This window comes from Pollicipes pollicipes, unplaced genomic scaffold, assembly GCF_011947565.3.
Source record: "Pollicipes pollicipes isolate AB1234 unplaced genomic scaffold, Ppol_2.1 Scaffold_4881;HRSCAF=5763_pilon_pilon_pilon, whole genome shotgun sequence".
NCBI classification, from domain to species: Eukaryota; Metazoa; Arthropoda; class Thecostraca; order Pollicipedomorpha; family Pollicipedidae; genus Pollicipes; species Pollicipes pollicipes.
In genome coordinates, this window is record NW_023596576.1 from 4,868,213 (window position 1) to 4,882,594 (window position 14,382).

At 59.6% G+C, this 14,382-nt stretch overlaps 1 protein-coding gene across 1 annotated transcript in view; it reads right to left on the reverse strand.

The window, feature by feature from the left end:
* The window catches only part of LOC119100910 (insulin gene enhancer protein ISL-2B), an 80,192-nt gene that overhangs the window by 45,276 nt on the left and 20,534 nt on the right, over window positions 1-14,382 (reverse strand). The window contains exon 4 of the mRNA XM_037224107.1: window positions 2,597-2,883. Within this exon, the coding sequence (XP_037080002.1) occupies window positions 2,597-2,883 (287 nt within the window). The remainder of the gene's footprint in view (window positions 1-2,596; window positions 2,884-14,382) is intronic.

Consider the following 14,382-nt stretch of genomic DNA (forward strand, 5'->3'; position numbering starts at 1 on the left):
CGTGCTTGTCATCTCTGAGGTGGGAGAAGTAAACCGATTGAAGCCGAACGGTCAAAGCTTCGCAATGGTTTAGTCAATGGGAAAAAAATAATAAAGCATTGTCATCAAGTTGGGAATCACGTCTGCTTATTGTCTCGACTACGGTACAACTACGTTCCCGTGTCCGTTTCACACCAAACCCCGCGTACAGCTGCTGCCACCTGGCGACAAAGAGTCGCAGCGGCTCCTAGCGCCGCTGTGACACATGCAGGCGGACGGGGCGTGACGGTGCCCGTGACGAATGTACCAATTCGCCGTGACGGCCACCGCGCGCCGCCGAAGGCGATGAGCGCCTCCCGCGCGGCGCCAGACAGCGACGAGCGCCTCCGCGCGCCGCCGGACAGCGACGAGCGCCTCCGCGCGCCACCGGACAGCGACGAGCGCCTCCCGCGCGCCGACAGCCGCCTCCCGCCACAAAAACGGCGCCACCGGACCGGCCAGCTATCAAGCGCTAATCGCGACGTATATCTTTATACCGGCGCCAGCCACAAAGGCGGCCGCGCAGCAACACACACCGCCCGACGCCGTAACGGCCGGCGCCAGCGGCTAACGGCTACCATCGCCGCTGCGCACCTCCCTCCATGAGCGGCAGCATGAGCGCTTTACGAGGTGGCGCGGTCGCCTCCTCAAAGGCGCGCGGTCGGCCGCTGTCCCCCTGTCCTGAGTTACGGCGCGGAGCGCGGCGCGCGCCCGGCGACGCGCCAGGATCGGCGCCGACGGCCCCGTGACGTCACGCGGCCGTCTCGGGTGACGTCACGACCGTCGGCCTCGGGGGAGTGGCGGCGGCCGCGTTCTGCTCCTCGCCGCACGGGCGCGCGAATTGGGAGCATCTGTCGTTTGCACCTGCGCACCGGAGACCGAACGGCAACAAATCATCGCGCCGACAGGCAGGGCGCGACGCGCGCGAGGCGCCGCGTTCGAGCGCGTGCTCCGGCGTGAGTGCGTGTGGGGTGTTAGCGGCCGCCTGGCTGGAAACACCCGTGCTCAGATGGGACGGTGGCCGACGCGGCGCCACACTATGCCACGCGTTTCCACGCACCGCTCGGAAACGCGCCGCGTGCTAACGCTTCACGCGTCCGGCGAAGACCCGGTACACCATTGTTAAGTCCAGATAGCGGCGTCGATCGCGGATAACAGCGCGGACCCTTCACTAACGCCGCGCGGTCCCGCCTGCCACCCCGCAGCGGCGGCCCTTGCACGGCCGACAAATGCAGCTGCGGTAATGAAAACGGCGATAACCCGCTGCGCGTGTGTGGCTAATTTGTCCCGTATTGCATGTCACGTCCAGGACACCGTCGCAGTGCACGGGCCACCCTCGTCGTATTATGTCCGGCGTCGTGTGACAGGATCCCTCGCCCGTCGCGACGCAGAAACAATGCCCGGGTACAGTCGGACATTGAGATTTAATATGAACAATTCATATTTTAATTAGCCGTCGATTAAGCGACGGCACAAAGGGGGTCATCGTTCAACTTGTGTCCGTGATACCGGCCCTGACGCCTGACCCCTACACAATCGATGCAATCTAGCTGCGGCTCTTTACGAGTTAATGGGCCCGCTACTGGACTTGGCTTGCATCGTATGCGAGCACCGCGCGAAAGGGTGTGCTCGGTTATGGCTTTACTGCTACTGCTGGTTGTAGTACCTGGATCTGGTAGGAAGGTCAGCAAGAGGGAGATAACCAGAGAGAAAGAGTGGCAGTACGAGAGGGAGAAAGAAAAGGAAAGAGGGTAGAGAGGTCGGGGATTCGGGAGATTAGTAACATCAAGAAATAAAGATGACTTGTGCATATGCCGAAAGAAGGGGGAGGGGTAAAAAAAGGACAAAAAGCGACGAAGTTTCAAGTCGCAAGCGTACGCTTGCGACCAGGCCGATCTACACAAAACCTGGGCAAGGCAAAACTAAAGTTTGCCATTTCGTTCAGTTATGGAGACTCAAAAACCATCCCAATGTTTCATTTTGCCGTGAGCAAGAACCCAAACCGTTGCGTTTCGTTGGGTTCGCCAAGTGGATCGCTAGATGCACTGTCAGGGATAACTTTCACCTGGAAGTTTCCAGTGGTTTCTGATAGTAGTAATTTGATGCCTGGTTCTGTCAAAATGTGGCGTTCAATTGGCGCGTGTTCTCAATGCAGTTGAAGTCAGAGCTGTAGTTAGGAGGCCGAACAGAACGCGTTGTTAAATAACCTGTTAATTATTTGACGTTGATACGCGCAGGATGTCAACATAAAAGCGCCACGCCGTCAAATTCTTGTGGCGCTAAAAGCACTCACCTACAAATTACGATCTTACCTGCAGATCTCACCTAGCTTCGACTTTACGACCGTACCTACGGCTCCCTGTCAAACGGCCCAACCTGAGTGCGGCAACGCCCAATGCACCTGAGCCTAATCAGGAGACTAACGCATCCTGAGACCAATCCGCTCACAAACCCCAGTGCTGACTGCATGAATGGTGCAAATATGTACGAAGCCCGTGTCGATTGACGCAGTGCCCAGCAAGCTGGGACAATCGCTGCGGCTTGCCGCGCCGGGGCGGTTCGCCCGCCGTGGACTGACCTTGCCTTGCTCCTGCATCTGCTTGAGGTAAATCTCGCGCTTCTTGTCCTTGCAGCGCTTATTCTGGAACCAGACTCGGATGACCCGCGGGCTCAGCCCGGTCATCTCCACCAGCTGCTCCTTCATCAGGGCGTCGGGCCGCGGGTTGGCGTTGTAGCACGTGCGCAGCGTGTGGAGCTGCTTCTCGTTCAGCACGGTCCGCACACGCGTCGTCTTGCTGTCGCCCGTTTTGCGTTCCCGTTTGCCGGAGCTGGGCACGTCCGTGCTGTCAGCGGAGGGGGATGGCACTGCGGAGACGCAGAGACGCCGTGAGAGCTTGGCTGGTGGATGGAGGGAGACGGCACTGCGGAGACGCAGAAACACGGTCACGGACCTTACATGAGGAGAGGGCAGGCGGCATTGCCGGAGAGCGGCCACAGCGATGGGTGAGCGGTGAATGAGATCTCCAGTGGTGATTGTACTAATCTCGCACACGTGCGCGCAAGTTATGCTGAACGATACGGTGTCTCACGCGTTGGAACATCCTCCCCATGGCACCCCAAACAGCGGCAGTTCGGGGGACAGAGTCGAGGGGAAACTGAGACACAGGCAGAGACTGATGCATAAAGGGAAACAGAGCTTCTGGGGAACAGAGTCACATCCAAGGAGAAGGGACTGAGGGAGACGGAGCTGTGGAAGAACAGAAGCGTGACGACTGGGAGTCGGCAATATCTGGAAAGACCACGAACGAGCTGGTGTCACAAATGCAGGGCCACCATCTCCGTGACGTGATATATGGACAGCGTATACTGCAGCATAGCGAGACAGCTTCAGGACCGGGGCTGATACATGAAGATAGCCGGTGTTGCGGAAGAGCGGAGACACGGCGACGGACTCATGCAAAGCGGGGGACGGGGCTGGCGAGAGTCAGAGACGTGGTCGGGGGCTTATGTCTATATGAAGGGTAGACTGGACTGTGGAGGAGGGGTGAGGGGATGACTGAGGGACTGACACCCACAGGGAGACGGGTCTGTGGGGGACGGGGACGCGGTGAGGGACTGGCGAATGAAGGGGTGTGGACTGCGGGAAACACAGACGAGTCCGGGGATGCGTGCAGGAGGGGAGCCGGTACAGTGCATGTGTGTAAATAGGATATGCGCAATCATCTACGCACATGCGCTCAAACCGGCTGATTTGCGCAGAGTGGAAGAGGGAAACCGTGAGGAACTCATACACGAAGGGATGCTCCACTGTTAACATGCCGGCAGCGGTTTGAACGACCACACGCATACAGATTTACGAGAAGACAGGCCGTCAGATACTAATATTCATCAACGATATTTCAGATACAACTACTCCAACGCGAAAATAAATATCGCTCTCAACAAATTCGGCACGTTCTGAATGTTTACCCATACCCACGAGGCCTCTTAATGCATTGTGTGGTGTGCCTATACTCACGCCAGAACACCACACACCGGACAACAAGCTGCATCAGTGATGTCCTCGCGCGCCGACACTGGTGAGTGATTCCGTCAAGCACCAAAGACCGCCCAGAGCAGCCCGAAGCGGAAAGAGCTGCTCTGGCCCGGCCACCAGCAGCGGCCAGCGATGACACCAGAGCCGCGATCCTGCGGTGCGGTGGGCCTGTACTGCACGCCCAGCGGGCGGCAACCCGATCGTGCGTATCAAGTAGCCCGGTCTGATGCCGCGGTGACGCGGCCTGAGTCATGCGACAGCTCGCGCGGGCCGTGTAGGGCGTCAGGACCGCGCCAGCTGACCGTATCGGCCGTCGGGAACACACGGCGTCGGCCGGCCGGCGGCGGCCGCCGACGCTTGGCACGTGATGCTGCCGATTTGACTGGACGCGACGCCGGCGGCGCCTCTGATGTGCGCGGATCTGAGGCGCCGCTGCGGGCGGCAGTGCCGGCCCACGTGTGAGGGCAGGGGTCAGTGCCGGCGCTGCGCCGGTGGAGGGCCGTCGGTCAAGCCGCCGCGTGACGTATGTTGAGACCAGTCGTGCGCTCGATTAGTGCAAGATTCAAAGTGAGATTACGAAGCGTAGATGATTTGTGTCGTTTTATTAGCACGTAGGCTGAGGGCATATTCTCACCCACCGTTTGCGAAAGACCGCATTTTGTGATTTCCGTTTCTAACGGTAGAACCAATGTGTTGACATATATTTGTTTCACGACATTCCGCACCTGTCCTCGTTTGCTTCTGCTTACAACCATTTGACCTACCGCACCACAGCTGTCTTGCAGCGACCAAGAGTGACAAAAACAAAAAAAAACATTATGGCATAAACTACATGACCTCACGTAGGATTGTTGGTGTCCGAATGTCGGCGAACGATGAAAATGATCGGGCGGCAAAGATTGCACGTCACAGCCGTAGGCGCTATGATAGCTGATAGCTGATGAGTGCAATATTCTAAGTGAGATTACGAAGCGTATATTATTTGTGTCGTTTTATCAGCACATAGGCTGAGGGCAAGATTCTCGCCTACAGCTCATAAAGGAAGTATTATAAAGTGGAGCTATACGTACTATATATATGGAGATATACTTAACATACTACACTTGTGGAGATATACCTATGTCTCCACATATATAACTATATCTCCATTCCCCTGTTTTTTCCGAGGAATAAGGCTAATTAATACTGCTGCCTTAGCTATGACAGCTGGTTTAATCGAACGCACACATAGTGAACCGCCGTGCGTGCTTGCGAGGGCTAGATAACCCCTAGTTACAAGGGAATCCTCCCGCCGGAGCAGAGTTCGACAAGAATCAGCCGATCTTGAAATACAAGGGCAAAAGCTTGCTACGTTAATGGGCGTTGGACGATCAGCCGTGGGAAATGCAATTGAAACCGCCAACAAATCCGGAGGTCAGCGTAGTTTTGTAATGAGCATAGCACACTGATATTGCTCTGTTTGCACACGAACCACGGCTGTTGTCGAAAGTGCAGCATGAGCGAAGAACAAAAGGGGAGATCCTCTAGCCTTTGCCCGATGACGTACGTTGGAAGAGATTATGTCTTCACGGCGGCTCTCTATGCCAGTGAAAAATTGATAACGAAAGCTTAAACGTTGCAACATATCCCTGACGGACAACCACATCACAGGGCCCCTTACACATCTGCCTGTTTCTGCACCAACGGCCCCTACCAAGCTGCTCATCAAAGGGCCCCTAAGTTACACGTCAATGCGTGCGGCAGCCGACTCCAGTTTTCCATCCACGGATCTCTCCTCAGCTGGCGGGTCAGTTCCCGCTGATGGACAGCCTCAGAACAAAACATCCCAGTGACGTCATCAGCGGCCCACAAGCATGACGTCACTGGGAAGCGGCGTTACCGAGGCCCCTCTGCCAGCGCACCGCATGGCGGGGGAGGGGAGACGCGCAGCGGTGTGAGGAGACACTGGTACACTGCGGCCTCAGGGGAAGGCCCGCGGCGCTGTGAGGAGACACTGGTACACTGCGGCCTCAGGGGAAGACCCGCGGCGCTGTGAGGAGACACTGGTACACTGAGGCCTCAGGGGAAGGCCCGCGGCGGTGTGAGGAGACACTGGTACACTGCGGCCTCAGGGGAAGGCCCGCGGCGCTGTGAGGAGACACTGGTACACTGAGGCCTCAGGGGAAGGCCCGCGGCGCTGTGAGGAGACACTGGTACACTGAGGCCTCAGGGGAAGGCCCGCGGCGCTGTGAGGAGACACTGGTACACTGCGGCCTCAGGGGAAGGCCCGCGGCGCTGTGAGGAGACACTGGTACACTGAGGCCTCAGGGGAAGGCCCGCGGCGGTGTGAGGAGACACTGGTACACTGCGGCCTCAGGGGAAGGCCCGCGGCGCTGTGAGGAGACACTGGTACACTGCGGCCTCAGGGGAAGGCCCGCGGCGGTGTGAGGAGACGCTGGTACACTGCGGCCTCAGGGGAAGGCCCGCGGCGCTGTGAGGAGACACTGGTACACTGAGGCCTCAGGGGAAGGCCCGCGGCGCTGTGAGGAGACACTGGTACACTGCGGCCTCAGGGGAAGGCCCGCGGCGCTGTGAGGAGACACTGGTACACTGCGGCCTCAGGGGAAGGCCCGCGGCGGTGTGAGGAGACACTGGTACACTGCGGCCTCAGGGGAAGGCCCGCGGCGCTGTGAGGAGACACTGGTACACTGAGGCCTCAGGGGAAGGCCCGCGGCGGTGTGAGCAGTACGTGGGTACGCGGAGGGTTCAAGTAAGACTTCATGCCCTAGCTTAAAAAGGCTACGGATACTTAGGGAAAGATATGGTGGCTGCGCTGCATGTCATGTTAGTTGTCAGAAGTTCTGTTTCGAAGTACACCCGTCCTCCACAATCATGCCCTGGAAGCTGAGGAGCAGCCTTGGAACGATTTTAACAGCCGGTGAAGCTAAAAAACGCATCTGGACATAAACATGGCATCCCCAAAAATCCAAGTAGGCTGTTAAACTTAACCAAAATTTGGTATTTGGTATTAACTATAACCTTTTTTAATTCCACTTGTATGCTACGTGAATGTTTTGAGGGAGACTCCATTTGTAGAAAACCAATCCTCCAGTGCACTTGTGTGGTAGCCAGCTAGAAGTCCCAGATATTTTGCTAGCAAGCCCATCAAACATGGATTCCCCAGTGCCAGCCGTGCACTGCAACCTGCAGTTCGTGACGATGTCCCATTTGCACACTATGCCAACTACCGAGGATCGAATGGGCCCTGGTCTAAATGATTACATCCGACCATACACGACTTGGGCGTTGAGGCGCCGACCCGGCCAGGACGGCAGCTGCCGTATCATCTCCATAAACGTGGCGCCATGTATTGCCAGCCGACCGCCTTATGCATGTAGACCAAGGACAGGTCGCGAAAACGCAGCCCGCCGACCCGGACGCGCACGCCACCAAGACGCGCCGTGGCGGCTCGCGGGCCGACATCCGGCCGGAGATGGGGTGTGCCCGCTCCCGGCGCGCACGAGCGCCCAACTCCGCATCGCGCCGGCGACCGCAGACGTCGCCTTCACCGGTGACAGCGCGTCCGCGCCGCCCGGCGACCAGCGGCGCAGCCACATCCAGTCACGCACTGGACGTACCGGCGCCACATTGCTTAAACATGATTCCAGCGGCGGGCCGGAGCCCGGGTCGGCGCGCGCGGTCCCACGGTCGCGCGGCGGCATTTCCCGTCAAGCGGCGACATGCTGGAGCCGGCGGTTAATTGTCGTGCGGCGGGCGGCGGCGCCGCTCCCCTGGGGCTGATTTCACCGGCCGACGTCGCGCCGTCCGGGGAGGACAGCTCGTGCGTCACGCTCGCGTCTCGGCGCGCGCCGCCGGCCGGCCGACAGCTGACCGCTGCAGCCTAATCCGGCGCCAGCCACGCACCCATCGATCTCGCCGCGCTCACTGAAATATAGGCGGCCAGAAGTTTTGACACGCGATATTATTTAAAGTCGCGGCTGGCGGGCGGCGCATGGGCCGCCCGTAACGCCGGCCATGCATAAAACTGATCAGTAATTCGGCCGGCTTTATTAGCCTGACCAGGGCCTCGCCGCATGAAGAGCCGTCGCCACCTGTCGCAGGGGCGCCGCCAGCGAGGTCCGGCCGGGGGCGAGCCGCCTTCAGCCCTCCCTCGTGCCGCACGGTAACGTCAGGGGGCCTGCCTGTCCGCTGCCGCCCCTAGCCTGCAGCGGGGCCCGTCGACTGCTGGGTGCTGCTCCCCAAACTGCCTGCCTGAACGCGGCCCTAGCCGCCCCTCTCCCGCGAGACTCATTTTGTATCTCATTATGATAAATTATTCGGGCATCTAATTAGCCACGCGCCCGTCACGCGGCCGTGGTGACGTCACACGGCCGGGCTAATTGGGCCTCTGGCCAGCTGATCGCTGATCAGGCCATTACCCAGATGAGCTGGCGGGTGCGTCCCGGGGCGTTCACAGGTGGCCCGCTCTCCCCGGCACATCGCCCAAAACAAACACCCGGCGGCGCCCGCTGACAGCGGGACCGCCAGGCAACGCGCGGCCGCATCTGACGTCCGGCGTCCCCCCGCCGGCCGCGAGGTGGGGGGGGGGGAGGGGGGCTGACATCGGCAGAGGGCCGCTTCCGGGACGGCGGGCTGGCCGGGTCCAGCCGCTCTCGCAGTGCTCCATTATACCGAGCTGGGCCTTCGGGGGCGTCCGGCGCCCTCCCCGGAGTCCTCCCTCGTTCGAGCGCAGGCTTCTGGGAGCGCCTGGTGCCCGCCCCAGGGTCCCCCCTCGTCCCAGCGCAGGCCGCTGTGCCGTCCGGCGGCGAAGGTGCCGCACTCGCCCCAGGGCGGCCCTCCGCTCTGTGCAGTACGGGCGGCGCGTGCCTATGCGCGACCTGCCAGGTGAGCTGTCCCGGCTGTGGCACGGAATGGTAAACTGGCCGCTAACACTCCCACGTCCCCGTTTTCTGCGCAGGGGTATGGGTTTCAGGGTTCTGGCCTGCTCTCGTGGGAATGATTATTTGATGATATTTAAATGGATGTGATTTTAGATAGGTGGAAACAAGACGATGTCCGTGCAAAGCAAGAAAGGACACCGACGTTCACTTCGCTGTCCCACGAGAGCTTCGATCCCAAGCATAATGACAAAGCGCACGGTTGCGCGTTGCTGACGACCACATCAGCTGGTAGACAGCCGAAAACCACCCGACCTGCCGTCCACCCAACAATCCATCCGGTGCTCCCTCCCCCCCCCCCGGTTTTGACAGCCCCCCCCCCGCGAGACGGCGCTGCCGCCTGGGGATGCCGTTTCGGTGACGCGGCGGCGGCGGCGGCGGCGGCGGCGTGCCGGGCCGATTGGTATGCACGCGGCGGCGGCCGGGCTGGCCGAGCCCCGGCCGATGCGCCGACCGATTGGCGTTTAGTGTGGCTAATCCCGATTCATCGCAGGCGCGGGGCTGGCGCCGCGCTGCCGCCGGTCCGGCCCGGCCCGCCCTATTAGTGTCCAATAAATGAAATATAACAGGCCGATTTACATACGGTCGCCGCATGTCTACACCGCGGAAATATCAAACAGGTCGGATGGGTGCTGTCAAAGGTGACGGGTGCGGCGGCGGCGACGTCGGTAGACGATGGGAGGGATCCGCGCGTAACCACTATCGGGTGGGGTGGGGGGGGGGGGGGGCTGCGGTCAACCGCATCCGCATGTCAGTGCGCCGCTGTCAGTACAGCACGCGATGGACTGAAATGCATGCGCAAATGTCTCCAAGATCACTTCGTTGAGCTGTAGGAGCGGTCGGTAGGACATGTCACTCTCCCATGATACTAGCGATAGCGGGGGAGGGGGAGGGTGTTTCCTACCAGGGAAGCTCCTCAGGTGGGTAACGAGAGCAACAGAGCTGCGTCACGCGAGGGGACATAATCTCCCATTCGCTGATAGTGGTCCCGTGAGGCCAGCAGAGGGACAGCGGTGGGTCGCCAGAGGGACAACAGTGGCCTCGGGTGGTCCCGGCGAGACCAGCAGAGGGACAGCGGTGGGTCGCCAGAGGGACAACAGTGGCCTCGGGCGGTCCCGTGAGACCAGCAGAGGGACAACAGTGGCCTCGGGCGGTCCCGTGAGGCCAGCAGAGGGACAACGGCGGGTCGCCAGAGGGACAACAGTGGTCTCGGGCGGTCCCGGCGAGACCAGCAGAGGGACAGCGGCGGGTCGCCAGAGGGACAACAGTGGTCTCGGGCGGTCCCGGCGAGACCAGCAGAGGGACAGCGGCGGGTCGCCAGAGGGACAACAGTGGCCTCGGGCGGCCCTCTCGCGCCTGCCCGGCGGCGGCGGCGGTGATCAAGTCACGCGCGTGGGTGAACATCGCGGATGGGACAACAGAAGGAAAACAGGACTTGTGATCGTCCAGTCGGGCGTGTCTGTAGATCTTAAGGGTGCAGACCCGACCACTCGAGCAGAGGCAGTGGCTTCTGACATCCCTCCCACAGAAAAAGTTAACTACCATTGAAAAGTTCGAGCGATATGTTATGAAATGGATTAAACATCAGTTCTGCCCCACCAGCAGTTATCGAATCTTAACGCACCTACGTCCGGTAAGACTCGTCTGGAATTCGCTTGTCGCAGATTCAGTATTACGTGGTGGACACCAGCGCCAATACGGCTATTAGCCCGGCGCTCAACGGGCGTCGGCCGTGCACCCCTGCAGGCCGTGTGAACGCCGTGCGCGGCACAGATTGGAGCTGTTCCGGGGCGCGGTCGTGGCGCCGGGCGCGGCCGGCCGGCACGTGCGCCGCGCCGCCCGTGGCACGCACGGGCCGGCTCGTGGCACGGCGCCACGGGGCGGCGGCAATAACCAATAGCTGCCACGCCCCGAGCCGCCGCTGGGAGACACCGTCCACAGACAGCGGCCGGCGGCGGCCCCAACTACCGGCGGGCACGCGAGTTCGGGGGGGGGGGGCGCTCCCCCGCTCCGCCGGCAGCGGGGCGCGCCGTGTTGCACGGCGGGTAACGCCGCGGCCGCGCGACCAGCCGTGCGGAGCGCGCGGAGGGGCGCGGCGAGACGCAGTGGCGTTGGTGGGGATGCGTTTAAGTGATAGAAAGGGAATGTATCGTTAGGGGGATCGAGTCTGTCGAAAACAACCGTTTTTGGATGAGATACGTACGTGCAAATGTCCGGCGTGCTCTGCGGAAGCGAGGAACGCGAACAGAAAACCCTGGTCAGGGGCGCGGCTGTTCAACGGGACCACCAGCACACCCTCTCCACGCCACGGCGACCCCCGAGGCGACAGACCACGCGTCCGGAAGTCATTCATTGTGGACGGCACGTTCTGGATCCGTTCCGCGCCGCCCAGGCGCCTCTCTCCCTAATGTACCGCTGCCCACACGCGGGCCCGGCGTGACGCGTCTCAACGGCACACCGCCACCGACACATGGCCCCGGGCCGGGCGCGCCAGGACGCGGCCGGCGCGGCGCCAAATCAGCCTAAAAGCCCGGCGCCGCTGACTGCGCTAGGTCAGTTATCGCGGCCGGCTGGCGGCGCGCGGTGTCAGCTGCTGCAGAAATGTGACGTCACCAGCTCGGCGCGGGAGAGCCGCGCGTGAAGGGGAGACCACACCCGCATTGAGAGGGGGGGGGGGGGGGGCGCACAGTGAGGAGTTTCGTGAGAGGGAACAAATTTTTAAAGGGATCCCTAGTGGTTTTAGGGGTTTATTCAATATTGTCCACCTAAGTTCGATGACCGGGGAGAGGGGAGGAGGGGAAGGGAATTCTATAGTACGCCAGGTGGTACCGTCAAAATTCGGTATTATTTCCTGGTATTGCTTGCAGGTTAAAAGCCCTCTTGTCCAGAAGGAGGAATGAAACTAACTATTGCTCCGATAATAGAAAGGTGAGACCATAGTTTGTGGTCAAACATCAACAATCACATAAACGCGATCTAACGCGTCATTTTTACCGCATGCGTTATTACGTCTTTAAATAGACGCCTATACCAATGATCTAGCCATGCAGATTTGCCATAACATCACCACTACGATAGCCTAAATTTGGGAACTTTCAAGGATATAGTCAGCTTATAAGGATATAGTCAGCTTATAAGGATATAGTCAGCTTATAAGGATATAGTCAGCTTATAAGGATATAGTCAGCTTATAAGGGTATAGTCAGCCGTGTCGGCGTCCGTTGACCTTATGTTTTTGTTATGCGGTAGGTGCCGGGATGTGATGCAGAGCGTGGGTACGCTCTTCCAGATTTAAAATGTTTGCGTTTGGTGCATGTCATTTGACTTTATTAGTCGATCTACAGGTGTGTGTTTTATGGTGTAACTCATAATCTATCCCAAACCGATCCAGCGCTTTAAAATAAAATCCGCCCACCTTTAGCTTTTTTAACAGCTTCAGATTATCATTCAATCTGACAAAACAAAGCAAAAGTATTGGTAAGCCTTCATTATCCTAGACTGATCCTATCAATTCGTCCCATAGTTGTCAGAGGCGATTCATTGCACTTCATCCCAATTCAGCTCAGGATGACAAATAAAGCATGCATAAGGATTTAAGGATTCTGTGCCGGGGTTTAGGGAGACTGTCTTGGGGCTGCCACCTACCCAAGTACCAGGCAATCGCATCGCAACGCGTGAGCGGGCAGGTGGGGGGGGGGGGGGACGGGGCGCTCCGGACCAGGCTTCAGTCTCGTGCGCCGGAAACCATGACACGTGGGAGCCAGTGCAGAACAACGATCTCCCACGAGAATGAACCGAGATCTCCTCCAGGAACAGGCCAAAGTCTCCCCGAGGATGTGCCAAGACCTTCCCCGGAATGGATCAGGACCTCCTCCAAGAATGCACCAACATTTCCACGAGAATGTACCGAGATCTTCCCGAAAATAGACCACGATCTCTCCGAAACTAGACCGAGATCCAAAACAAAGGCATATTGGTACAAGCAATTGAAAAAAAGCTAGCGCTGTGGCGAAATCGGCGAAAACTCAGGCTGATGAGCTTTGCAAGCTAGCATTAACACTCATATCATTACACAACCCTGCAAACGGTCGCAGGTCGGCGCCGCAGCAGCGGAACCAACCGCTCCCTCAGTGCGACAGGTGCCGGACGACGACCGAAACGGCGATGGCCTGTTCGCGACCCGACACCCATTGACAGATCACTGAGCCCCGCACCCCGCCCTCCAGCCCGGCCCCGGGACGTTCCCGGTCATCTCCGACTGACCGGAGGTCGACCCCCCCCCGCCCTGCTCCCGCCCACACCTCTTCCGCCAGGGCCGCCCTTTGACCGCGCGCCGACCAGGAGGCACGGATGATAGAGGCGCGGTGTTTGCACAGATCGCGGGCGGCCCTGCTTGATGCCGATAGCCGGCCGGCTCATCCGTGCACGAAGCGCCGCCGCTGTGTGCTCGGCGGAGATAGCGGCCGGCCGGACGGCGCAGCCTTTGGGACGCGCCGCCGGCCAAACACCGCAATCGCCGGCCGGCACCTGCCTGTGTGAGGAAGGCATAGGTCGGATTCCGCCAGGTGCGTGGCGGAGGTGCGGCGCGCGGACTTCGGAGCGGCGCGGTGCCGGCGGCGCCAGCGTCGGCCCTGGGTCAGCGGTGGCCGGCCGCGCCGTCGCTGCCGGCGGCTGCGGGGCCTGCCGCGGGGCGGGTGGCCCGCCGACTGGGCGCACCGCTCTTCTGCTCCGGATCGGCGCCGGCTCTGGGCGACAGTGTGTCAGCTTTGCTCCCCTGGGTAACAGTGTGTCAGCTTCACTCCCCGCCGAAGAGCTTTCCATGCATTCGGGGAGTGTGCTCGCCGCATGTTTCTGGACTTGAACACGACACCTACCGGCGCTGCGTGGAGAGCGTTGGTTTACAGTTTTCGTTGCGCGACTCCGCAAGCATTGTGAAATATTCCACACCACCATTGCCCTTATGCTCAACGCCGGCGAATGTTGACATTCATGATGAGCAAGAATTAATGACAGTTGCATGGCCGATGCCCCCTATATCCTGACTAATCCGGGAAAAAAGAAGTGACTTTCAGCAAGTCTAAACTTGGCGGTGGGAAGATCAGCTGACTCTCAGAACTTCTCATAGCGTAATGCTTGTTATGCGCTATGAATGCACCGGATGACCAAGGCGGCTGGGTTTTACCTATCACAGCAATTCCGACGTGTCTCAGGTGGTGCTTCACATAGCCAGCAGCTCTTCATGAGCTTGTCGTGCATAGACAGACATTACATGTCGTTACATAGACATCGTGTAAGAGACAACTTTTGTGTTGGTGATTAGACCACCTGGATGCGCTCGATCAGCTTTTTTATATCTGTAGCGCTTGTCGGTTTCATGTATTTGGGCTCATT